The sequence below is a fragment of the Corvus brachyrhynchos genome, unplaced genomic scaffold (assembly GCF_000691975.1).
Source record: "Corvus brachyrhynchos isolate BGI_N302 unplaced genomic scaffold, ASM69197v1 scaffold4, whole genome shotgun sequence".
Taxonomy (NCBI): domain Eukaryota; kingdom Metazoa; phylum Chordata; class Aves; order Passeriformes; family Corvidae; genus Corvus; species Corvus brachyrhynchos.
The window spans coordinates 912,145-938,858 of record NW_008237878.1 but is presented as its reverse complement, the minus strand read 5'-3'; the positions used below and the strand labels follow the sequence as shown (position 1 = coordinate 938,858).

The 26,714-nt window shown below is 46.4% G+C and overlaps 1 protein-coding gene across 1 annotated transcript; it reads left to right on the top strand.

Moving 5' to 3' along the window:
- Positions 1-23: 23 nt before the first annotated feature.
- Positions 24-25,154, top strand: HEMK1 (HemK methyltransferase family member 1). The gene is made up of 11 exons (XM_008632152.2): positions 24-1,059; positions 2,396-2,772; positions 3,237-3,328; positions 4,327-4,420; positions 15,503-15,652; positions 17,698-17,762; positions 19,565-19,614; positions 20,843-20,948; positions 21,702-21,797; positions 23,523-23,636; positions 23,979-25,154. The coding sequence occupies exons 2-11, from the start codon at positions 2,512-2,514 to the stop codon at positions 24,013-24,015; spliced, it is 1,065 nt and encodes a 354-aa protein (XP_008630374.1). The 5' UTR covers positions 24-1,059; positions 2,396-2,511; the 3' UTR covers positions 24,016-25,154.
- Positions 25,155-26,714: the final 1,560 nt, after the last annotated feature.

Genomic DNA, 26,714 nt, shown 5'->3' with positions numbered 1-26,714 from the left:
GCCCCCGCCATGGTCATGGTGTTGCATGTGCAGGGAAAGCCGAGAGGCTGGAAGAGGAGCCGGACTCCGGTCCCGGCGCTGCTCACAGGGCTCGTTCCCCGCCGCGGGTCGGCAGCATCAGGCTGCCCTCTCTGATGTGGTCACGGGGCTCTGCGGCGCCGGCTCAGCCGGACGCTGACAGCAGCTGGAAAGAGACTTGGACAGTGCGAGGTCCAGGCCTTGCTCAGGCCTGTGAGTAGGGCAGGACCGAGAGTGCGAGTGGCTGGGCCTTTCCACGTCCACCTGTGCACTTGTGAGGCTACAGGGAGTGGGAGCTGGGGCTGAAAGGACCAAACCACGGAACTGCAGGGGGGAAAGAAAATCTGCTCCTTAATTGTGTGCAGACAGGTGTTTGTAGCAAGAAGAAGCATGCTACCTCATGCTGCTTCACATCATCAGTAGCTGGTCTCCTTTATTAAGAGAGACAAGACAAGGAGCCACTGGAAAGGGTCCAGCACAGGGCAACAAAGATGATGAAGGGTCTGGAGTATGTGTCTTATGAGGAGAGACTTGCAGGAGTTGTGCCTGTTTAGTCCAGAGAAGAGAAAAGTGAGAGGGGATCTCAATGCATGTAAAGATCGCAAAGGAGGTTGTCAAGAGGATGGTGCCCAGTAACAGGATGAGGAGTAATGGCTATAAAGTAAAACACAAGAAGTTTCACCTCAACGTTAGGAAGAACTTCTTTACACTGAGGGTGGCACTGGAATAGGCTGCTCAGGGGGGTTATGGAGTCTCCCTCTCAGGAGACATTCCAAACCCACCTGGCCACGTTCCTTTGTTGCCTGCCTTGGTCAGGAAGTTGGGCTGGATGATCTTCAAAGGTCCCTTCTAACCCCAGCAATTCTGTGATTCTGTGCAAATTATCTCAACCACGGCCAATTAAGGCCTTCTCTGCCTCCCTAACAACGCTAATGGTTGTTAATGTTTCATTCCTTTAGTGTTTCTCTTGTAGAAGTAAACAGGGCCTTGGAGTGGGAAGATTCCTGAATAAATACTGCAGCTGACAGATTTAACATAAAGGTAAGTTTTCATAGGGGCTGTTTGTCTCTCTGCCGAGAGTAATTCACATGGTACAAAGGGCATCCTTGGGCTCTTACAGCATCCACCCCTTTGCCAGGAGGTAGCAGGTAAGACAATCTGCAGATCTTTGCTGCAGGGTGTTCCTTCTGCTGCTTCCCTGGGCTGTGTTTGATTTTACAAAGGAGGGCAGTGGAGGCCTGACTGTTCCAGGGTTTCCCTGTGCAGCAGGAGCAGGACTGTGGTGCCAGCATTTGCCAGGCTGGAGCAGAGCCGCTCTCCCTGGCTCTCCCTGCAGCAGCATTCCTAGGGGGCAGCTGCCAGCTGCTCAGGAGAGGTATTTAGTTGTTTGTGTGGTGATCTTCTGGAGGAATTTGAGTAGAGGAGGTTGAGGCCTCTCCAAGACAGTGTTGAAAAGCGGCCATAAATAGAGGAATGGGAATGGGTGCTCAGGGAAACCCACAGTTGCTCCAGGGACTGTGAGTCAGAAAGGAGAGGGGCCCTCATTTCTGATGGATCACAGCAGGAAAATTCGGTTGTTGTTCTGTTTGTCTCACACAGTTCCAAGTGTGATATGCAGCAGCTGTTTCGTAAGGTTTCATTTCCTTTGTCTCCTGCAGTCATCTTGTTTGTTTTTATTCCCTCTCTGGCTGTGCCTCTTCTCTTCTTTAAGAGACCAACTTCCCTCTGGTGGGTTTTGCCCTTTCTGGCCTTTCTATTTTTCAAGTGTTTCTCTTCCTTCTAGTACGTTGTGAGATTTTTTTCCTTCCTCTGCTCTTAGCAGCTCAGCTCTGGCTCTGTGACCCCTTTTTTGCCCTCTGGGGATGGTGACAGTGTGAAAGACCCTTGATCCATGAAGGCCAGGTCTTCTGTGAGCATCCCTGCCAACCTAGGACTTGAGGTTTATGAACAGAGAGAGGATTAAAAGAAATAGTCTAGGAGAGACTGAAGGTCTTCCTACAGGGAAACCGGGGTGACCCACCTGTGGGGTGGAGAGCCAAGGGCTGGAACTGAAGGTTGGTGTGTCACTGGCTTTCTGGGACCAAGGACAGGCAGGAGCGCTGTGCCTGTGTGTGGGCAGCTCGCTCCCCCCCTGCCATGGGCACAGACTGGCCTCTGGAGATGGGCAGCTCTGGGAAGAAGTGGGTTGCAGTGGCTGGGCTGGTTGGCTGTCACATGAGTCTTTTTTGGGGGTAGTCCTTTGTTACCTGTAGGGTCTGAGTAATTGGTTTTGTGCTTGTGGGCTGGGATTAGGGTGAGGAGTCTGCATTCTGTCAGAAGGGAACCTGTGATATGGTAGCCCAATGGATTCAGGCTGTTCTCTTGCCTTGTTTTCTAGCCTAGAAGAGCTGCAAATGCTGCCCTGTGGAGAACCCACGACTTGTGGTAGCACCAGGTGAATCTCAGCACTGACAGATCAGTAGGTGACAACAAGGAACACGTGTGGAAGCCACGATGACACGCCTCACCCATCCACTGCTCAGGAAGTTGTTGAGCTTCCCACCTCAGCATGTGCCAGGGCGATTGACTCCGAGCAAGGGTGCTGTCCTCAGTCCAAAGCAGTTGTCTCTGAGGCAGAGCTGCAGTGCAAGACCTGGGCTCGTGACTGCCACTGATGTGGTCAACTACTGGCAGAAGGTGTTTGAGACAAATGGGATCCCCGAAGCACGAGAATCTAGTCAATATATTGTGTCATTTGTCCTGGGAGCAAAAACAGTTAAGTAATAGGAGAAGAATAAAGTCTGTGTGTGCTTCTCACTTTTTCATTTTGATTGAATCTCTTACATTTTTATCTCACAGGGAGTAGAACAACTTACCCTCCCTTAGATGGCAGAGAGGGTGAGGTATAGTTTATTACTGCCAGTAGAACACTCAGGGGTCTCTTAAATGCTCTCCTTTGCAGAAGTGTAACATAAACACCCACCCTGACTTGCCTGAAGAAGTGATTCTTAATTTTGCTTATTTTTGTGAATACCAAAAAGTAGCAGAAAAACAGTTGTGAAGGTTTGTTTCTAAACGCGCAGATAGGTTCTTCTGATCACTTTCCAGCTGGTTTCTAGCAGTCCCAGGCAATTGTGTTTGTCAGCATCCTGTGTCACCGTGGACGATGCCCTTGGCAGGGTTGCAGAGGACCCCCCCGTGGCACAAGTGGGCAGGTTTTAAAGTGACTTTGTCTTCAGTTTCAGAGCCTGGATTCCAAAAGTCTCTACACTCCACTTACAGCAGTGCAGCAGGAGCAAATCCAGCAGCTGAGCCACAAGCGGCTACAAAGGTAGGAGCATTCTCTTGTACTTGTTCCTGTGGAGGGCTTTCCTTCAGACTGAAAGCAGCCAGGAGAATGGCAGCACGGAGAAGGCAGCTCAGATGTCAAGTAACTGTGCTGTGTTGGTCCCTCATGGTGCTTCAAGTGAGAGGCACAGCTCCTCCACCTGCAAGGCCCCTGTCCAGCTGGTCAGGCCCCAGCCTGTACTGGTGCATGGGGTTATTCATCCTCACTTTATATGATTTCATATTACCACTTGCTGAATTTTAGGAGATTCCTGCCAGCCCATTTCTCCAGAGGTCTCTCTGAAATGTGGCACACCCACCTGGTCTGTTAACTACTCCTCCCAATTAATTCTCTGTGACTGCAGTCATGCCAAGGGTGCTCTCTGTCTCTTCACCCGGATCATTAAGGTGTTACAGGATATTGTTCCCGGGGCACTCCACTAGGGATCAGCCTTCCCCTGAGCCTTGTGCTGCTGAAATCAGCCCTCCAAGCCTGACGGTTTAGTCAGTTTCCAGCCCACCTCATTTATCCAGTCCATACTACATCAGCTTGTATATGAAGATGTTATGGGAGACAGTATCAGAACCCTTGGGAAAGTCAGGACACACGGTTTTGATGCACCGAGCTGTTCATTGTGTCATGGGTGACTATCAGGTCACTCAGGAATGATTTCCCCTTTGTAAATCCATGCTGACTACTTCCAGTCGCCTTCCTGCACTTGGTATGTTTGGACACAGACTCGAGACCTCTTTGTTCCATCGCTTTTCCTGGTATCAAGGTGAGGCTGACTGACCTGTAGCTCCCAATTCCAGTGCTTGATAACAAACTCAGCTGTGGGAAGGGAGCTCCCCCAGCTCCCTCAGCGTGCACATGCACATTGCTCATGCAGTTGCTGGCCCTCAGCAGGGGCTGTGGTTAGCAATGAGGTAAGCACGGCACGAGAGTGCCTCTGGTCACCCAGTGCAGCCCCAAAGTGTTCACACTCCTTTTGCCTGCTGCAGGATGCCAGTGCAGTACGTGCTTGGAGAGTGGGACTTCCAGGACCTGACCCTGAAGATGAGACCCCCAGTATTTATTCCACGGCCTGAAACAGAGGTATGAGTGTGGGGGGTGTGGTGGGGGTGGGCTTGGATGTGTGAGTTACATGACACGATACAATCAGAGCATTGCTGTGAAGGCATCCGGTATGTTGTGAGGCTGCAGTGATGAGGAAATCAGATCGCTCCACTTCTTTTAGAATGGGGGTGATTCAAAGCTTGTGATCTGGAACTGATGCTGGTAACCTTTGCCTCCTGCCTCAGAGCGAGGAATGTTGCAAGCTGATGTATCCCTTAATTTCACAGAAATCAATTGCCATTGATGGAAGGAGGTGGCTTTGCCTTCCTTAGTTCTGCTGTAGTAAGGACTCCTGCAAAGTTCAAAACCTCTACTGCTATCTCCCGGTAGCTTAGTGCATAGAGAAGTCTGAACATTGTCCAGGGGATGCTGGCAGAACCCTGCAGTAGTAGGAAAACAGTAATGGAATCCAGAGAGCCTGAGTGTCCATGTGCAGGCTGGTAGGAAATGGCACCTACTGTCTGTCTCATGGCTCCTTGATGGTTTCTGCACAAATACAGGAAACTGAAAGGTAAATTCTGACCTGGACTGGATTTAAATGTGATTGTTGGTCATAAGAATGCAAAGGACAGCCATACATGACCAAGTTAAAACTCCATGTTCCCCAGTGTTCCCACTGCTATGGAAGAGCTTAAGATCTACCTGGTGACACTTGCCCCGACAGTAGCCTAGCTTTCAGCACATGGGCCATCTTAGCTAGGAAACTTTCTGTTTACTAGTCTGCAAGAGAGCTTAGGATTTGTGAGGTGGGTTTTTGGTTTGGTTTGGGTTTTTTACCCTCTGAGAATTCGTTTTTCTTCTGAAGCCTGTGTTAACTTTTGGAGATGAAGTGGTCTTCTTACCTTGTCCATTTATGAGTCCCAGAAGCTTAAACCTGTTTCAGTCTAGTAGTCATTTCTTCAGTTGTTTGCCTGTTGTAATGTGCAAAAGTTAAACAAAACTTAAAAGACAAAGACAGCCTGTGCTTCTGTTGTGCCTTTGAGGAAGAGGGTGCTACTGAAATCATGAGAGGGTTCCAGAGCATTCAGTGGGAATCAGCACAGCTGCAGCATAGACATGCTCTCATGTCAGCCTGTAGAAGAGTATTTAGAACCAGAGTCTTGGTTTGGTGTGGGGCATCAGCAGCACCTCATGGAGAATCTGCTGGGCCCTAAATCATAGTGCTGACACTTGTGTCCAGAGAGGCTGGGAGCTCTCTGCCTGGTCTGGGTTGATCACGCTGTGGTGATTGAGTTTGGAGATGGAGCTCCAAGGAATAGTTTTGCCAGTTGGAGCCAGCGATGGTTGGCTTTGTTATTGTCAACAGTACTTCTGCTCTGGATGATTCAAGAGAGTATTTCCAACCTTCAAATCCCAATTAGTTCATGGATGCAACAGGAGCATTAAAATCAGGGAGAACTTGTATGTTCTGCAAGTCAAAATATCTGCTGGCGAGGCTTCTTCTGGAGCTGTGCTCTGATTGTCCTCATGCAGTGCCAGGCTCCAAACAAAGGCCTATTGTGTGGAGTGGAAGCTGGGCTGGCCAATGCTTGAGAATGTTGTTAATTGAGCTCACATGCCTGATTTTGGTAAAAGCATCTCCACTGGCCCAAACTGGAGTGTGGTGCTGTGGTTGAAACCACTTAATATACCCTAGTGCAAAACTGGAGTGCAAACAGCTTAACCCAAACCTTGTCTCTGGCAAAACTTTGTTTTGTCACTTAACTTCCTATGAAGGCACATTTTTAGCACATTTATTACAGAAGACCAGAAGTTTATGATAATGATTCAGGAATGGAGCTCTGTGGGCAACAGACAGTTTGCTTGTAATGTGCTGGGGAGGTTCCTGTGACAGGAAGAGCCACGGGGACAAGATCCAGCGATTCAGCAGCACCTGGTAGGGCATGGCTGCTTCCAGGAACTGTGTCCTGTGTGTAACCTGTGCACAAAGTGGTGTCCAGATCCTTTCGTTCTGCTGGAAGGACAGGCTGGTCATCTCTGACTTTGTGTGATGTGTTTGGTTTCGGGTTTGTCTATGTTTTGTTTCATCAGAGTAATTTTTTTCGGCCTTCACTGGACTTGAAAACTGCAATGGAAATACCTGCTTTCAGAAATGCTGAAGTCAGTTGCACCTGTTGCTTTCCTTTCGTTTAGAATTTGTCTGCAGCGTTCTTAAAACCAGCAGTGCTGAAACTTTTCACCAAATAATTTCTGTAAATAGTCCTTGTTCTTTAGGAAGCAGTTAATTGTTATCCCAGGTTCAAGTTTATCTGTGACTGCACACACAAGCCACATGTCTTGTTTTGGCTGAGAAAATGTGACTCCCTAAACTGACTCATTAGTGCAGATACACAGGCAGCTTCAAAATTAGCTTCTTAATGTTATGTATGTAGCTTCTGCAGGTGCCTCCCGTGTGTTGATTCGAATCTGAGAAGAAGGGGAGCCATGTTTATGACACACATATTGTTCTCTGCTTGCAACAGGAGGGTTATGACTCCTGCTCCCAGTGCCTTGATAATGACATGAAATTAAACACAGCATGACTCAAACCACGAGCATTGTTTCAGGCCTGGGGACAGAGACACACGCAGAGAGAGAAGCTCCCTTGTCTGCTTTATTCTGTCCTGTGTGAAATTTGCCCCCGTGCTTATTTAGTTCTCTCTGGTAGATGAGCCCTCTCCTTTTCTCTCCCTCTGGGAATATTTTTTCAGCACATGTGGCTTTGTTCTTCTGTTCCATGGGAATCCGTGTGGGGAGGGGACAGGCAGCCAAAAGTAGGGAACTAGCTTTAAGCTCTGGCCTGCTGAGAGGAAAGCTTTGGACTGGCTGCTGCAAGTGCTGAGTGGGTTTGTGAGGGTCTTTGGAATGTGGCATCTTTCCAGCTTTCCTCCTGCAGCACCAGAGCCAGGCTTGTGCACTGGGGAATGTTTGGAGCAAAGTTATGGGGTGTGCACAATGAATTATCTTTGTGAGGTGATTACTGTTGTGATGTCAAGGCATCGCTGTCTCAACACTGCTCTCTCACTGTTAATGGAAAAGAAAGACCTTTTCCCAAAGCAAGTATTTTTTTCAACTTCTAAAATTTTAGAAGGCCTTGCTTTGGGAGAAACAGGACAAAGAGGAGGAGAATTCAGCCAGCCGTGGATACGTCATTCCTGTTTTGTCCAGGTGACTGCAGGCTCTATGAAAGCCTCACCATGGCTTCCTTTGGGAAGGGTTCGGCTTGGTCCAGGCGTTCTCCGAGGGCGTGGTGTGGGGTACGCGGCACACCCGCCTGGTACACCCAGAGGGCGCTCCAGGCTTAGGCTCGCCGGGTTCCTGCCGGTTCGGTTCCTTATCAGTTATGCCAGGATTTCTGGTGGTCCTGAGAAAGCTTATTTGATCAGTGGAAACAAAAATGGCCATCTCTTGTGCCTCACAGCTATCGATCCGGGCTCCTAGCAGATGGTGGGAGCAAAATGACAAGAGAAAAGGTGGGTGTGGAGGGGTCCTTCCTTCTCTTGACAGTCAGCGGGTTCCTGCCGGTTCGGTTCCTTATCAGTTATGCCAGGATTTCTGGTGGTCCTGAGAAAGCTTATTTGATCAGTGGAAACAAAAATGGCCATCTCTTGTGCCTCACAGCTATCGATCCGGGCTCCTAGCAGATGGTGGGAGCAAAATGACAAGAGAAAAGGTGGGTGTGGAGGGGTCCTTCCTTCTCTTGACAGTCAGCAGTTAAGGGCTGTTCTTACCAAAGCTGGATTTGGGGCCATCCTGCTTCATAATTGCTAATGGATCTGTCCCCCACTAATTTGTTTAATCCTCTTTGGAGTCTGTCTGTGTCTAACCTCCCTGGCATCATGTGAGAGCAAATCTTGTATCATAGGTGGGAAAGGTGTATTCTTTGCTTCCAGTGCTGCATAAAGGAAAACATTTAGTTTTTACTGTATAACACTTCAATCATTCACCACAGCATTTGTAATTTTTAGTTATGTCTCTGTCTATTCTTTTTCTACCTGTGATTTTTAAGCTCTTTTGCTTGTTTCCCAAAATAGGTTGTTTCTTTCCCACAATAACATGCTTGAAACCTGAAGTCAATGCTGTTAACTTGCACCTGCCTGTGGAATGGCATTCATTGTGTGGGGTGTTCTGTGAAAGCACTTGAGTCAAAGATTGGCTTAGAGAAACCTTTCATGAAGTTTAACTTCTAGCTAAACATAATCATTAACCTTTCAAGAAGGTCCAGCACACAGAGAAGGGAGAATTTTCCCTGCCTGACCAATAATTTATTTATGCAAATAAACAGACTGCAAGGTGGGCCCTTTTTCTCTCCAGTGTTCTGTTCCAAAGCAGTGACATATTTTCTGTTCCAATCAGGGCTGAAAGGAGCCCTTAGATGCAGAAATGTCCTTTCATTTCCCTAATTTCTTTAACACAGATGGATACTTCTTGGAAAGGTCTAAAGGTCACACTGTCTAGTGAGTACAGCCATTAATCAAGAGTCAGGAGATTGGCTTTTTTTCATAGTTTTGCCTCTGACCAGTTGTCTCTTCAAGGGAAGGCTGCTTCCCCTTTCTGTGTAATGGGCCTCCCAGTTTGGGAAGTGAGAAGGCTAATAGTGCTTTGTCTTGACATTAGCTTAAGGTCCTTTCTTGAAATATGTGTAGACTTGTATAAGGTATATTAAACATAAATGCAGTAGAGCATTATTTAACAAATCAAAAATTGACTGCTATCTGTCCAAATATAGCTGTAAGCAAATGTGCTTAAGTTGGAGCATTGCTGTTGTGGCCTCACAGATCAGATTTTGCCCGTATGATGGGCAATACTTCATCAGTGTGTTGGAGGAGAGCAGTATTTTCTGCAAGTGGGCTGTGGCACAGAGGCTGGGGAATGGAAATCATGAAGGGATCCTGTTATTGCTGCAGAGCAATTGGAATTGCCCTTTGAGCTAGGCACAAGTGTTTAATGGGATCATATAGAGAGAGACAAATAGAGCAGCCTGTGCCTTGTGGCTGAGGGACTTGTGCTGCCAGAAGGGCTTGGAGAAAGATTTGGGATCTCCAGTATATTAGGGGTATTGGCTGACCAGGAGCACATGCTTTCTGCTGCTCAGTGGGCTGCTGGGATCCTTGCATGTGGGACAGGGGAGTGCCCATGTGCATGTAGCAGCATTAAATAATGAGTATTGCAGCAGTGGAATAGCTGCAGAACTATTATGTCCAGTTATGCTACTGACTGCTTGAAGAAGAAGTGGAAAATTAGATTTGGAGAAAAAACAGTATGTGAATTAATAGCTTGAAAAAGTCTGCCTTGTTGTTAAAGACTGTCTAGTTCATCAAAAACAAGCTTAGGGGTAAATTACCTGGCACAGACAGCAGAAATTTGAAAACTGAAGTCCCTCTGTTTCACAGACAAGTGTATAATAAGCACTATAACTGCAGGCCAGAAGAAAAGGTGCACATCTCGCCAGACAGTGTAATTAAATGCTGAAACAGCTTAGCAAGAGTCTATTGCTGGCCACTTGAAAATCAGGACAGAATGTTTTCCCCAGACAGATTTCTTCTTGTTCAAAAGGAAAGGATGGAAGAAACAGGGCTGTACCTGGCTGACTGGTCAAGATGAACTGTGGTGGTAGTTTCTGCTGGCTTCCTATGCAAGAAAACAAGACCCTGTTAGTGCATAGAATTACTTCCAAATTGGTAATTTTCAGGACAGACTGAAAAATGGAAATTTAAAGATAAAATTTGCTGAAGGCAGTTCTTTTAAGACATGCACAAACCTGTTTCCCAGGTTAACTTACATAGACTTTTTTAATATGTTCTCACACATCTCTCTGTTGTTAATGCCTGTATTTTTGGGGGGTTTTAATCTCCCTGTTGTGATTGAAAGAGGCTCCTGTTTCCATGTGTTTTAGCCGAGTCCTGTAGCTCATCAGTGAAAGCAGAATGTGGGACTAGAACTGGAGAAAAGCTATAAAATGGCTGTAACAGATGGGACTCAAGGAGATTCCCACGTGAGGGAAAAAAAATTTCATTTCCTCCCCCCAGCTCTTTTCAAACATCCAAGTAACTAGAGCTGGGGATTAGCAAGCTAGACTAGTGCATCTGTCCAGATGCTGTGTCTGGCAGTGGTCAATACAAGTATCTGCAGAGAAAGAAAATACGTTGCTTCTGGAGAGGTGTGCCTGGATAGAGCTCTGTGCTGGACACCTGAAGTATGGTCAGTGTACAGTGACTTGGATCCACTCCTGCCCCTCGGGCATGGCTAAATTTAGATGTGACAGCTGTGGTGATGTCTCTTGGGCACGAGCACGTATGGGTTGCTGCCTGTTGGTAAAGTAATTTCTGGGTGCTGTCACAGCCTCTGCTCCAACAGATGAAGCAGCACGTGGCATGTGCCCTGACACATCAGGAGTTGCTGCTGTGTGACCTCAGCCAAACCCCTTCCTCAGTGTTAGGTATGCTTTGACGTGTTTGTCATTGCCTAAAGCCACCCTTTCTTTCAGGATTAGTGGCTCCCCTGCAGTTATTCAGGTGCTTTGATTCCCATACATTTGTAGTGGGAGTTCATGGGCTTTGTGCAACATTGGGTTCGATCCCCACATGGGCCATTCACTTAAGAGCTGGACTCAGTGGTCCCTTCCAACTCAGAATATTCTGTGATTTTTCTCTTTCCTACTACAGTGCCAGGGAGAAGAGCCCAGGACAAAACCCCTGCCTGCCCATGAAGCGGTGGGGTGGCTTGGAGGCTTGGTTTTGGAAGCAGGGTATGTGGCAGGGATCTTCTAGGGCCATTGCCATGGAGTTGGGTTTCCAGCTTGGCTTTGTGGTGTTTTGTCATGTGCTGATTAGCAGCCAAGTGGGTAAACAAGAGGGGAGGGGTGGTTGGGTTAATATCAGATCAGGCTCTATGGAAAGTCCTGGATTCTGAGAACAGAAGTTTCTGGAAAGCACACAAATAAGTAAAACATTCCCAGGAAGTGTGCAAGAGCAGAGAGAAGGTTACCAGGGTTTTCCTGGGTTTTTTGCTTTCCTTGTCCAGTTGACTGACCTGGGAATTTAGAGCCTTCTGCCGCCCCAGCTCTTACCCTGGAACCTTGTCTTCCCTGCTTTCTTCTGGGGCGTGGAAAAAGGCTGCTTGTACTGAATGCAGTGGGAGTTTGTGACTTCCACCCTTGCCTTTCCCGTTCCTCACTTCCTCTTGTTTTATTTAGTTTGTCCTTTTTGATGGCAGAGACGTATGATGGGTCAGTCCCCGGTGCTGGGCTGTAGCAGAGGATCCCCTGAGCTCTGTCCCTGTGCTCGGCTCTGCAGCTACCCTTGAGCCCAGGAATCTCTGCTGCCTCCTCCCGGCTGTCTCGGGGTGGAACCCGGCTGAGCCTGAGCCAGTTCTGCCCGGGCTGCAGCTCTGCAGCCTCTGTGGTTTGGGTGCTGGCAGCCCCTGACCTCACGCTCCTTTGTGCAGCTGCAGTTCCAAGAAAAGCAGTGAACCAGAGCCCTGGCCACAGGGCAGAGGTGACACCAAGAGCTGTGAGAACTTGGAGGGTGCTGTGGGGCCTTGCGGAACCACACTTGTGGGTGGAAGGGTGCAGTGGAGGCTCAGGGGAAGCTGGAGGTGTTCACAAAGTTTTGCATTTGTTGCACTCAACAGAGAAGATGGGGGAGTTGAACCCAAATAAATGACAGTGTAAACTTAGGGTGAATCTGGCAGTGAAGCAAGACTTCCTGGAATCACAAGTGGCTTTTGCTGCAGGAAGGAGCTTCTTGCACAGACTAGGGGAGAAAAATTCTTCAAAATGTTCCATTTCCCCATTCTGACACAATTATCACACTGATCACCACATGTGTGTGTACAGCAGGCTCCAGGATAAAAATAGTTCTGCCAGTACCTGTAGCACTGGTTAGCAGAATTTCTTGTTGTAGACTGGGTTAACTGACAAAAATGATTCATACTGAAAGCAATAATTTGAATGTTAATAACTCCACAATTGAGCGTTCATTTTACCCAGTGATTGGCGTGCTGTGGGCAAATATGGAATTGGGTCACAAAGTGTGTTCTTTTATTTGCCAGTGGAATTTTTGTCATTTCATATCTCAGCCTTCAAAGCTGGTGATCGAACTGATGGTTGAAATGGCTTTTGGCAATGTTAGCATTACATTAGTAGGTATTTGTGCTGTGAATCTGTTCAGTCTGAGAAGACATGGCGTGTCCTACCCAATAAAGACCCAGCCTTTGTCCTGTTGCTGTTGTCCCAGTCTCAGTTTCTCTGTGCCAGTCCCAGACACCTCTTTTTAGCACCATTGGCCTCTTTGTTGCTTTTCCTCAGCTGTGGTTCCAGTCGGATTCTTGTGCAAAGACTGGGAATGTCTGACTTGCAGGGTGTTTTGTAGTCTTTGTATGAACACTGTAATACTTGGCCAGAAATGCTTCATCTCCCAAGATGAGATTTGAAAGGGGCTCTGCTGTGTTCTGCAAAGTGCTGTAATTTATCAATTTCCAGCGGTGATATTTTGGAGGTGATGGTGTGATTGGAGGAGCACAGATTTTGGTTGGATCATTTGCTAGAAGGTGAAAAATACTGAGAAGAATCTGATGAATACGGTTTCAAAACAATTCTTGATAATTTATTCATTCCTGAAACCTAGTGGCAATGGGAGCAGGATGATTGGACATACTCTGTGTCATGGTTGCTGAATTTTCCTGATTCTCTGCCAGTTGGAATAAATCTTCTTTGCTTGTCAATCAAGTTGAAAATAATTATTCAACCGTTTATTGTAAGGAGATACTAATGTCCTGAAAAAGATGCCATTTCTTTAGGTTGTCCCATTATATTTTATGTGTTTTAATTTTGTACTATTATGGTAAATGTGCATTATGAGAAAACCAGCCTTTGCCGCAGTAAGAATTATCATGAAAGGAATTATCGTGAAATAACCAAGACAATGAGGTAAGGCAGTCAGAAAGCAGAATACAAAGTCTAAGTAATATCAGCATCCCATTTTATGTATATTTTATGTGGTAAAACCTGAAATCGGTCATGTTTAAATAGCAGCTTTGGCAAGCACATTCCACAGAGAAAATGCTTTCTCTGTGGAATGTGTAAAGTAGGCATTCCATTAAAACCCAGCAAGCTTGAAATTACTAATGATAAACCTTAAGGAAGTTAATAAATGGTTAGAATAGTTCCAGTGTATGGAAGTCACATTTGGACATTTGTAATCAGTAACTTGTGCTACTCTGGGAACAGATGGTTCTGAGTTACTGAGGAGATTTCCAGGAAATGTTTGTTAAGTGCCCAGAAATGGCTGATATTTAAAGAAGTGATTTAAAAGCCAAGCAGAATTTTTTGGGTGCCTTCTGTGGTCTTGGAATCCTCAGCACCTCACCTGCTTCGCCAGAGCAGCTGCGGTTGCAATCTCTGGCTGTCTGCAGTGCCCGAGCGTTTCCAGACTGATTCATCTGGAGCTCTTGGCTGAATGGCCAAAGTCACTTCTCACAAAAATGGGTAGATAAGGTGTTTATTTTTCCCTTTTGCTGTCTGAGTCCTGTAATAGTTTCCTCCAGGTTGGGAGCCTGTGAGACTGTTTCCATCCATAATTGGCTAGGAAAGGAATCCCAGAGCAGCAGTGAGGAATTTGTGATTTCGGAGACTGTTAGCCAAACTCCCATATAAGGACAATGCCAGTAATGACATGGTGACCAGGGCAGGGCATTGGGGTGTGGCTCCTCATCCCTGGCTGAGTATATTTAGATATCAGTCCAGAAACTTGCCTGCTCCAGGGATGGTTCATCAAAGCTCATCTACCTGAACACTTCATTTTTATACCTATTTGCATCTCCCTTCCCACTTTCTGCACGTGTGGAGTGGCCTGTCATGAAGGATGACCAATAGCTATGAATCTTTTCAGAAATACTGCAACTTTGCACAAGGCATCTCTTATGCTGCACTCCAGTTAGGGTGGGAGGTCCAAGGAAGGGCTTCTGCCCTTATGTACAAGCCTGTCCAGATCAGGCTCCCAACAAAAGCCAGTGTAAAGTAAAAGAAAAGCTGACCTGCCTGCCAGGACTGGTTCCTTTTAAATATTCCATCTTATGCCAGTTATTTTTTGTAAATGTTGTTAAACTTTCTGGATTTACAGGAGAGATCCAAGAGCAGCCCTCTCAAGTGGAGAATCCTAACCACGTTGGGAACACCTAGGGCAGCAAGGCCTTTGGGTACTGTTGTGCCCTGAAAGCACAAGGATGGGAGGGAGCTGGGAGGACCTGCTGAGCTGCTGATGCACTCAAGGTGTTCATAAGGTTTCCATCTTGAAGTTTTCTCCAGTGAATAACAAAGGAAGTTCATGCTGCAGTCAGAGGGAGGCACATGTGTGCTTTCTCTTATATTTCATTTTCACAAACCTTAGAAATTTTCGAGACCCCTCCTGCTGTGTTGGATTTTATATAACATGGCAAAGGGATTTAGAAAAGAAAAGAGTGATGGGAGGGAGGAGGCAGCAATGGCAGAGCTGCATACAGATCCAGGAGCACGGGTGAAAATCTTTTCCATGTGACTTTATAGCAACGAAGTGTAGTAGGAGTCCACAATCTGAAATCCATGCAGGGAGCTGCTCATTTGGATCATTTAGTAATTCATTGCTTTGGCTTTTCATCTCCACACTGGATTATTGGTTTAGATGCTGTTAGGAGCTGTGCAACTGCCTCCTGGTCACCTACCCTACAGACACTGTGTAGAAATCTTGAGTTTTGAAGCTTACAAATTCTGAAAGCCAAAATTTTGGGGTAAATAAAATGGTGTTGCAGAAGCTAATGTGCTCCAGCTGTCTGGTTATTGTTTTTCCCAACAGTGCTGTAAGATTTCAGAGGATCTGTGGGAGATTGTATCCTGAGGATTTGGTTACTAATCATAGCATCCTGTGGGGCAGATGGAGCTGAAGTGACTTCTGGCATGTCAGTTCCATTGCTACCATCTGTGTTTTTAAAATTAGCAACAAAAATACATTTCGCTGCGTACAGAGTTAAAAAATTTAAACTTCAGTCCTCAGATCACAAAGGTGTGAGTCAAAACATCTCCCTTGGTAATTTTGTTTGTTTTTTTAGGATCTTGTCTCTTTAGTTGTGGAGGAAGAATTTCAGAGATGTGAGAATTCAGCCCTATGTTTCCCAGTTCCTGTTCCTCATCCTGTGATCCTGGAAATAGGCTGTGGCTCTGGAGCAATTGCTCTGAGTCTGCTCTGCAAACTGCCTCAGGTGAGCTCCCTTCAGTACTCCTGCTTCAATAGGTGCCTTTGTTAGAGGATAATCCCACTCTGCTCGTCTTCGCTGAGATGTCACAAACTTCTCTGATGGGACTTTGACAGCTCAGGTCTCTGACAGTCAGGCTCTGTAAGTTCGTAGTAGGTAGAGGAGAGATATTTGGGAATTGCTCCCTCTCCCCATCTGTAATAGCAGAGACATAATCAGAATGAAAGAAGTGAATGTGCTCATTCTGGAGCTGCTGCAGCTCACTATTAATCACCTTACCTTGAAGCACTGGTGGGTGCTGGTTTTAGAAACTAACCTGGGCTGAGGACAGGAGGTACTGAGGCATGGGCACACACTCTGTTAGTTGAATTTATGGAGCAGTCATCTCCAAAAACACCTTTCTGTGAATCAAAAGATCTTGTCTCCAGGAAACTGAAGGCTAAATTATACAGGAAAGGGATTATTATAGCAGTGTCAGTACTTGGGATCAATTAAAACAAGCATATCTCATTGCCACAACTGCCAAACCATGTTTTTGTAGTCTTTTGTTCCTTAGTAACAACCCACAGCTTCTGAGCAGAATGAAAAGAGCAAGAAGGGGGCTGTTATCTGGGTGACCAAAGCCCTTCTTGCCCCTGATTCTTGTGGCATGTAACATGTTTATGGAGATACTCTTGGTCAAGAAAATGAGGAATGAATCCAAGATCTCATTGCGTGTGGTTAAGGGAAAAGTATTCCCCTCTCCTCGGAACTGCAGACCAGCCAGTTCCTTCTCAGGAATGAGAATTGCTGTGGCCAGCCCCTCCTCTTAGAGGACAGAAGTAGAAGTATAGTAGTAGAAGTATAAGCCCTGCCATATAAGAATTAGAGGTTGATGCCTCTAATGGAAGGGGTGTTCCTCCTCCCAGTTACCTGAGAAGGTTAATACTTGAGCTTCATTACTTCAGAGTATAATTGCTCTGATTTCCTTAGCTAGGAGAAGAGCTTCATGCTCTTTTCCTTGCTTGTTAACTTAAAGAGCTGTGTCAGTGTCCCTGTAACTCATAAAAGTCCTTTCCCAGCCCAAACTGCTGTGCCCAGAGAAATAAGGAGCCTTGACTGATTAGAATTAATGGTAGCCACACTGACAGCTAAGTGGAGTTACACTCTGGGTAATCTCCTTAGTGTTTGAGGTAGAATTTGGCACTAAAGTACTGGGTAAACAGCAGCAACTTTTCATTTATGGTCTCAGCTGTGTCCTTCACCTTAAGGGTGAGCTTCATGTGTGTGGGTGCTGGCCTGGAACCATGAAATTAATCCCCTTAGGAGTGATGGCAAATCACACCATCATCTCCAAGCAGTTTCTTCAAGCATGTGTTCTCTGTGTAAATCCATACCAACATCTGTGCTTAAAAAAGCATTGAGCAAAGCAAAACCAAGTTAGGCCTTTGCCTGTGGTTTTCCCAAGGTGGAATGGAAGGTCAAACAAAGCTTTAGCTGTGGAGCCCTGTCTCTTACCACTATGCTGGAGAACTCTAAAATACTTGACACAGAGTCAAGTACATGCAGTCAATACAGGCAGTGAATGTGGTCTAAGGACTGCAGTGGAGTAACTGGGTAAAAGGTGTCTGCACAGCAGATGGAAAGTGCCAGAATCTCTGCCCAAGTGGTTGTGTTAGTGTTGGGAGGGATCCTGTCTATATTAGGGAGAATAAATCCAACAACATGACCTTCCTGCAGCCTGTGCCTAGCCCAGACTAGCCAGAGTGTTGAGTCTCACCCTTCCAGGAGCAGTGAGGGCTCAGGTGAGGTGAGTCACTGTGCCTCTGTTGTTGTCTGTTCTGGTGGGCTGCTGGCTGTGCTGCAGAGAGCCTTCAGTCACCTTAGTGCCTTACACACATCACTCATGATCCCAGCTATGCCCTACATGGATTCCTCAGAAGCTGCTCCTTCCAGGAGCCCAGAGTGAGCAGTCTCTGGTCGGTTTTGATCTTGCACGTTTGGCAGTCTGCTCGGGAATCTTGATGTTGTAACACCTGCTTGGTGGGGTTTGTTGTTTTTATCTGTTCTAGAGCAGAGTCATAGCCATGGATAAAGAGGAGGCTGCTGTGGATCTCACCAGGGAGAATGCACACAGGTACAAGACCACATATTACTCATTTTTTTTGTAAATTATAGTGTATTGAGTTCTCAATACTTGTACATGTGGTTCATGTTTATCACCATTGGAAACCAGAGAATGTTTAGTTGTTGAACTCCTAAAGTGTGTAACAATCCAGAAAAAAATTGCTCATGTTTACCAGAGTGATTTTCTTTGGCTTGTGAACATGCTTTGCAAAGACAGCAGCCTAAGTAAAGCAGTGGTGCTCACATGCTGTTTGTCAAGGGTTTTCAAAGCATTTCTTGGTAACTACTCTTACCCCTGTCTGTGAACTCAGGAAGCTCAGGACTGAAGTAGGAATGTTTATGTCACGTGGGAGGTTAAGGACAGGTATATCCTGAACCTTTCTCTCTCTGGCTCCCTCGATCATGCTTGTTTCTGTCCTTGCTCCTATAGACATGCTTGCACAGTCAAGCAGCACTTTTCCTCTGATGTGCTGTGTGGTGTCCCTCAGCATCCTCCCTGCAGTCTTGGTTTGGTGGGAATGGTGCTGCTGGATCCCGTGCTGTTCAGACACCTGTGCTGTGGCTGAATGGATGTTCAGAGCTGCTGGCTCAAACACCTTGTGCTGAAAGATGTCTGTCAGGTTGTCCTTGTCCTTCCTAGTGGCTCCACTTGCTCAGCTTTTCTGTCAGATTGTTCTGGCCCATCACTACCACAGGGAACCCCAGAGCTGGAATCCCAGTATGCTTCTGAGTCTCTGTGGGCTTTGTGAAATGAGCTCCAGATTGCATTCTTGTCCTCAGTAACTGCTGGGCCCTAGGCATTAATTAGAGCCATCTCAGAAAGAATTCCTGTTGCTGTTTCTCATGGAGTCCAGTACAGCTGTGAGTCTCTAGAGGTGCTGGTTAACTGGGATTTCTGTCCACAGACCCACATACCCCTTTTTTTCCCAAGCTGCTGCCAGCACTGTGGGGGGGCTACTTCTGGTGCTGACTGAACTGGGCTGCATCTCTTTACTTCTTGCAACCAGTCCCAGCTTGTGTGTGAGTCTGAAGAGCTTAGTAGGAACAAGCCCTTCCTAAACTGGTTACCTCACTATTACCCTTTGCCTCCTAGCCCAGTTACAGGGAACGGGGAGCAGAGGTTTCATTCTAATGTGTCAGGGTCAAACCAAATTCTGTTGCAATTTTTCATTGATATAATAAAAGCTGGCCAGATCTTTGCCTCCTTTATAATCTATAACTCTGACCTCTGGGGAAAATTGTCTTGCTTATTAACATTGCTTGTTGGCTCAAGAGTGAATGAGGGAGTATAATGCCATATCAGAGAACTTCATATGTCTCCATGGATATTTTCATTGTGTCTTTGGGATCTTGTCCCTGGCGTGGTGCCCTGTAGCTCTTGGGAGAGAAGCCAGCAGGATAAGCTGTGTTACTTCTTGACTGAACCCAGCTTGGATCCTGTCTGCTTTTCAGAGCTCCCTTATCCTAGCTGTGTTCTCTGGATGCTTAGATGAGTCTTACTGGATCAATCCCAGTGCCAGATCCATCTGGGCACAAGGCACACAGTGCAGGAATCCCTCCCTTTCCTGATGCCTGTGTATCCTGACAGGGCAGGACTGTAGGCCCTCAGCAAAGGGAGTAGAACTTGGGTGTAAGGCCACTGTGGTGGGAGGAGAGAACATGCTGGGAAGATCTTGGCAGTTGTGAATATATGCATATCAGATAAGAGGTGCAATATGTAATGATCTGTTTGTAGAATGTACTGTTCATGAATCCACACAAACACACCTCCTAATCTTTCTTCTTTCTGTTCTTGTATCTGGAATTTTACAGGCTGCAACTCCAAGAAAGGATTCACGTCATCCACCAAAATGTTTCACACAGTAACTCTTTTCACTGTTACAATCCCCTTTCCCTTTTTGTCTTTGATGGGTGGAGGGAAGCATGAGAGACAGCCAAGGGACCACTCTGGGATGTAGGCAGCAGAAGAGTGAAGTTAATAGAGAAAAAGGTCAGTAAGAAGTGAGGCAGTGAAGCTTTTCCTGCAGAGATTTCCAGGGCAGATTATCAACTGAGAGAAGCCCCTGACTACATCAGAAGGTGAATTGTTCTTGGCTTTATGTGTCCCAAGGTTGTGTCTGAGCTGGGAGTCCAGGTGCTCTTTACTGTTGCTGGGGAGAGGCAAATATATACAGAGTGTAATTCATTCCATGCTGACATGGATGCTTTGGATAAACACAAACATGCCTGTCTCTCCACTGATGTTAGAGGGAGCCCAGATATTTAGCTTAGATTAAGTGCCCAATCTTACTCAGCTGAAATTAGGTTAGTTGAACCAGGAAAGGATGCTTTTCTTCCCCAGAGCCAGCTGAAACCAGTTAAAACTAACATTTGGTGGGGCCTATCCAGTTAGGTCAATAGTGCTTGGCTGTTTGTTAGCAGCTGTGGAGCCAGGAGCTGCAGCTGTGGGTTCATTAATACACCTTTCTGGCACTTGTTTTTGACACTCTGCTATCTCTTATAGCTGAAAGCTGTGTGCCAAGAGGCTGCCTGAGGGCAGTGTCATACTCATGTGGTTACATGAGGTCTGATTCAGGGCTGGCCTGTGTCAGACAGCAGCAGGAGTGTAGGGAGCTGCTCCTGGTCTGCAGAAGAGCAGCCCATTGTTGTTTTTGCTGAGGGGCCCTGCAGCTCTTTGGAGGTCCTGCTGCAGTTCTGTAAGAGGAATGATGTTCATCTGAAAAGCCAGTCTGAGCTCCCACTTAGGTCTTTGTGAGCTCTCTGAATTCTGGTTGTTGCTTTAGATCCATGTGGGCACAGAGCTCCAGGGCATCAAGCTCCTGTGATTTTTAACATGTCCTGCTAAGCAGGCTCTTGATATGAAAAAATGATACTTTGCCTGTGCTTTCCTTTGTATTACTCTTGCATTCCTGGGACAGGGAACAGGGCAGGCTGTTGCAGAAAGAAACAGGATAAAATTTTATTATCACAAAGCAGAGCCAAACACATTTACATGTGCCTGGAGACAGTTTCCTGGGGAGGGTGTTGACACTGAGCTTATAGGGAAGATGCTGTGCTTGAGAGCTGGTTGTGATTCTTTTTCTTTTCTAGGTTCTGCCAAACAGCTGCTGCTCTGGGGCCCCATAGATGTCATAGTCAGTAACCCCCCATATGTTTTCCATGAAGACATGGCTTCCTTGGATGCAGAAGTCCTCCGGTAATCAGACAAAGAGATTTTTCCTCTCCTGTTTGTCGAAGCAAGGTTTTCTGTCTGCTTCCTTATACTACACACAATTGCACACAAAACATGCAAATGTAATATACACGTGCAAAATGTAGGTGTGTTTATTTGGGATATAATAATACAGGCTTGCTTTGATACTGCTTATAGGCCTGAAGCAATATGGAAGTGTTTTAAAGATTTATTAAAATGGAAAAAGCACAAAGTTTGAAATTAGCAAGTTCCCAATCCAAAATTGATTGTCATGCATGTGAGGAGAAAGTCCTTCCCCCACCTCTGTACAAGATGTGCACCAGAGCAGGTTCTGACAGCTGAGCTTTCTGCACCCCAGCTGGCTCTGCTGGGTTAGCCACAGCCTGATCTGGTGGTTGGCATGGTGGAAATCAAGCAGTGATGCCTTGCTGTACAACCCCCTCACTCCCTGGCCAGCTTAGAGAGAACAGACCTATGTGTTGGAACTCTGAGATCCCAGCTACAGTTGGCTCCTAATTTTCAGAAATACTTCAGGGGATGTCTTCTGCTTGTGCTAAATGTGGGGTTTCTCAGCCCAGTGGTAGCTGCTTTCTCCCTCCCTGTATTTCCCATAAAAGGGGTGAGTGCTGTCACCTGCCCTGGGAACACTGGAGTTCAGGTGTGTTAGGGGCACTTTTCTCCTTGGGGGTGTGGGGTGATGCATTCTCAAGGGCCACAGGAATTGCTGTCAAATATCTTTTTCTTCCCACACTCCAGCTATGAGGACCTTGATGCACTGGATGGGGGAGATGATGGCATGAGAGTCATCAAAACAATTCTGGCTTTGGCTCCTTCTCTTCTGAAGGTTTCTGGGTAAGCACTACCCTCTTTTGAATTTCATGTCTTTTATCCATCCACTTCTGTAAGTTCTGTACTTCTCTGTATAAAAACAAAACAGATAGAAAATAGTTGCAAAATTGCCCCCTCATTGCCCCAGTTGATAATAGCAGTTTACAAAATGTCATGTGTGTAAGCAAAATTAGCTTGAAATGGTTAGTAAAGGGGTATGAGCCTTCCTTGGCTGTTGGTGGTGTTTCCTGGTCATTAGTGAAGTGAGAATCTTTTAAGGTCAAAGCAGCAACAAAAAGAACATGGAAGAGAGCAGCTGAGAAAGAGAGTGCAGAAAGCAGGGGAGCTTTCTAAGGAGAATAACTGATGGAAGGAGAAGCAGTGTAAAACTCTTTGAGGATGGATATAGATCTCTGCTTCCCTCCCACCCTTTAATTATGGGAAACTTGTTTGTTGTGCCAGTATACAATGCTGAATATCCCAGGAGAAAGAAGATCAGTCAGGGATAGTTTCTTAAATGTTAAATTTCTCCATGATTAATATTCAAGACTGATTGTTCCTATTCTCTGTCATGTGAGATCCATTTTGAAGATCAACATGCTGATACCCAAAAGTACTGTTCATGTGCCAGGGCATTCACACATCGTGTTTGATATTCCTGACATTTGGCCAGCATAAGGTCGTTGAAAATCTGCTGTTTTGAGAAGAAGAATGGGAATATTGAGAGGCATACTGCATGCAGAATTCATTCCTCATGCTTTGCATGACCACAAGAGCAGAAGATGCTCCTCAGAATTTCCCAGCAATAGAGACTGGTCCTGAGGGGTTGTTTGTTAAGATTATTGCTTTTCCTTCTCTTTTTGCTTGTTTAATAAGGTGGAGCCCCCATTGAGGAGGGGAAGTTTTTTAAGGTCAGAAATGAGATCCACACACAGCTTGTAGTTAGCCTGGTGAATTTGTAGGGAGTATTCAGTCTGGGATATTTTAAGAGTTCTCAGGAGAGCATTTGATGGGGTTTGGCCTGTGTCCCTTGCCTGCTAAACTTGTCTCTTGCTGTGCTGTCCCAGGCTGTAACCAGCTCCATCAGTGCCTGTGAGCTGGGGTGGTTCTGCTTTGTCACGGGAGGGGACATGGGGAATGAGCCAGTGTCATAAAGCCTGGCAGAGATGGAAATAGCCCTGCAGTGTCCAGGCCTGGCCCTGGTGCCCTAACTGAGGTTATTTGATCAGTTCTGTGTAGGCCTGAATGCTGGTGTTGTTTTCATGGCTGATTTATGGAGACATTTACTGTGGAAGAATGTGTGTACTGACTTGTACTTCGTGTCTCTCGCTGCTTATGCACAGAGGGACTCCAGGCTGCCAGGCCAGTGCTCAGTGTTCCTGCAGCACAAAACCTCCTTCTGTCCTTAAATCTTTGGGGGTTTCAGAAACAGAGTGCTGGTGGTATCTCTGGGTGGGCTTCAGAAGGTCTCACTGCATCTCAATACAAGGCTTTAACTGCTCACACAGACGAGTACCATGAGAATTCCCCCCAGGATCAACACTTTCTCCCCTGAAGGAGGCAGCTGGGATCTGCATCTTAAATGGACAGCTATGACCTGGTTTAGGACTGTTGGATTGCACTGTGTTTACTGACCTTTTCATTTCCTGCACTGGTCAGAGTCAGACAGAAAGAAAGATCTTAATTTTTATCAGTTTAGCAACCTAAATGTGCACCTCTCCAGTTCTACTCCCAAATGTGTCTTTTCAGGAGTGTATTTCTGGAAGTTGATCCCAGGCATCCAGATATGGTGGAGCACTGGCTACAGGCACACCCAGACTTACTGCTCACCCTCCGTGCCATTCACAAGGACTTCTGTGGCAAGTCAGTCTTTTTTTGCCTTCAATTTTTTGCAGATTTTGTGTCCTTTGTAGAATATGTCCCTGTACCTTTACATATTAAATGAGTTCAGCCAGAGAAGCTTGACGGCTGAAGCCAGTCTTTGACAAAATAGGGGCTCCCTGGTAGTATCTCAGCCTTCTGCTATCCTGAGACCGCCTGGCAAGTGTTTGAGTCAGAAATTCTGACACAGGTGAGCATTTCTGATGGGGTGACTGGCTCTGGTGGGGTCATTGCCATTGGAAAATTGCTGCTTTTATAGGATGAAAGTAGAAGGCACATTGTCCCTAGTGAGACTTAAAGCTCTGGTCTTTCTTTTTCCCACAGGCCTAGGTTTCTGCACATCCAGAAACAAAGCAGCTGACAAGTGTGTCAGAAACAGCTCTCCTTGCAGGATGCTTTTTGCTCTTGAGCCTGGCTGAACAGCTTGTTGAAAACTTCTTCTGCCTTGTGAAAAGAATCTCCATTCCCCAGAGTGCTGGACTCTCCATGCAGTGACAGACCCCTCATTTCCTGACACAAATTTCATCCAGAGATGCAGAAGTTCAGCTGAGCATGTGGAAGTGTTTCACCTTCCTCAGGGAACTGCATGAAACATTTTGGTCTGTTCTGCTAAAGTGACTCAATCATCTCAGGACCCAAGACAGAAGAGTTCACAGCTCCAGATTAAAAATACAGCTTCTCAACGTGCCAGATCACCCATTTGGCCTAGAAAGAATTTAATTTTTTAATTGGCCTTGAGATGCATTTATATAGAATGTGGCCAGATGGGATGATGAATCCAAACTCTGGCTTATGTTGGCACAGGGATTTGCAGGTATAACAGGACATAACTGATGTGCACATTTCAAATGCAGTTCTGTTCCAGGATCCTGGTGCTCCAATAGCAAACAGCCTTTGTTTCCCACTCCTGCTGAGTGATTGTCACTGAAGGATCAGTGCACATGTTACAGAACCTGAATTTACAGCCCTTGACACTTGGTGGATGCTGCCAGAAGCAGTCACAGCATTGTAATAAAGATAGTGCTTCAGATCAGGCTCCTTAAAAGAATTGCACTGCAGTTATTCAGAGATGCTGGCAGACCTGAATAAACATCTGGCACCCACACATTGCTCTGATAGTAATAGAAATGTCTACGTTCCGTGTGAGGCATTTAATTGCAAGACTTTACAGAGAAGGCCAGAGTCACTACTCCAGTTTTGCAGATGGAGAAGTTGAAAAACGGGAGGTGAAATGACCTGTACAAAATTGGACAGTACTGGAGTACGACCCAGTCTCTTGACAGGCGTGGGAATAGCTGATGTCTGTCTCTTTGGGAAGGATGACTCAGACTAGGGCTACCTGAAACAGCACTGAGAGAAGTGCCTGAAGTGGACAGTCAGCATCATGTCAGTATAAATAACGGCAGGATTAAATTCAAGCTGCTGCTTGCTGTTGCTGTGTTTCCCGTGGTGCAAGTTCTCTTCCAGACCATAGCTAGCCAGGGGAGGAAGGAAGGCAGGCAAGGCAAGGAAAGGATCTGGCCTGCCAGTCCAGATGGAAGCAGTTGCTGGGCCAGTGAAGGTGAGCACTCAGGAGGGTTGGGAGTGTCCAGACAGGGCCCTGCTGTGTGTGTGTGCCAGGGAGGAGCTGTCAGGCTCTGTCCAGCTGACCTGGGACTGCACAGCCAGAGACACCAGGCAGGACATGCAGCAGCAATCTGAGTCTGTTGGAAGGCTGCAGCAGGTTCAGAGGGTCTTACATGAGCACTGATATATCTGCTCCCTTTCCCCTCTGCCTCTCCCACACTCTCACTCCTCAAATAAGTCTTTCCCTCACCCCCTTAACTCCTGAACATCGGCCCTGCTTTCCCACAGACACCTAAGCTCTCTGTGATGAGCCAGCACTGGGGGTTCCAGCTGGAACCTCTCCCTACTCACAGCTCTGTTCACAGACTGGTCTTTCACCCATTGTACATCTCACACTACATTTATCCACCCCAGTAGTTTACCATGTCCTGTATACTCTTTACTTGAATTTGTGAGTCTGCTGTGGCCTGCAGTACCTGCCCTGGTTAAACACAGTAGAGGAATCTGAGGAAGGAAAGAACAAAAATAGGTCAGTTAAAGTGCATTTGAGCCTAGGTTTGGAAATAGTTTCAGTACAGCTGATTTCTGGCCTCCTAGAGCCATGAGTACAAAGTGTAGTCAAAGTGTTGTGTGGTTGTGGATTTTTTTTTTAATAGTAATTTTTAAAATTTAGTTTGTCAGACTCTGTTTAAAAATTAAAGAAATGAGTTCTCAGATTTCTTCTGGGTGTTAGCAGTGTTTGTGCATGAAACAGAGCATTATACACAGCCTGCTTCTGCAGGAGGCCTTAAAGCTGGATAGTCCATGGGCTGATGGGAATGTTAAACAGCATCGTGCTGCTTTCTTCTTGGGGGTGAGCTGGTTTCCTGCAGCAGGCTGGAGTTAGGTGGCCCTCTGAGAGTGCCAGTGGCTGGGCTGCAGAAGGCAGTGTGTTTTTTCTTGGAAGCATCAGTCAATCCCTTGTCTGAGCTCTGAGCAGGACAAATCCCCTGCGAGACAGACTACTGGTCTAATCCAGTAGGACAAGTGTTAATTTCCTATATTTATCACTAAAACACTTGTATTTCTATGTATTTGCATTGCATAGTGGTCATATATCTTGGAAAATCACATGGTGTTGCTGACCTTTTCATAAAAGGAAAAATTGCTGTTCCTCCCAGGAGGGCGGATGTTCCTGTGGGACTCGCATCCGAGGGAATGTGCTGGTGTAGTACAGTGTGTTCCTTGGTGCTTTGCACAGATTGGCCTGGGCTCCTTTTGGTACAGAAGCACTGCACAGCTTTTTGGAGGTTTTAAGGAGCCTGGCTGGAGCACTGGGCCATGTCTGTGTTGCCTGAGGGCAGGAGGCTGAGCTGACACTGGCAGAGCCCCGGGCACGTGAGCTCTGCAGGGGCAGAGCTGCTCCCTGGAGCCAGAGGGCTGAGGCTTCACTCCGCGTTCTGCATAATCCAGTATCTGGCATACACTGAATTTTTTGGGACATTAATGCGTTTT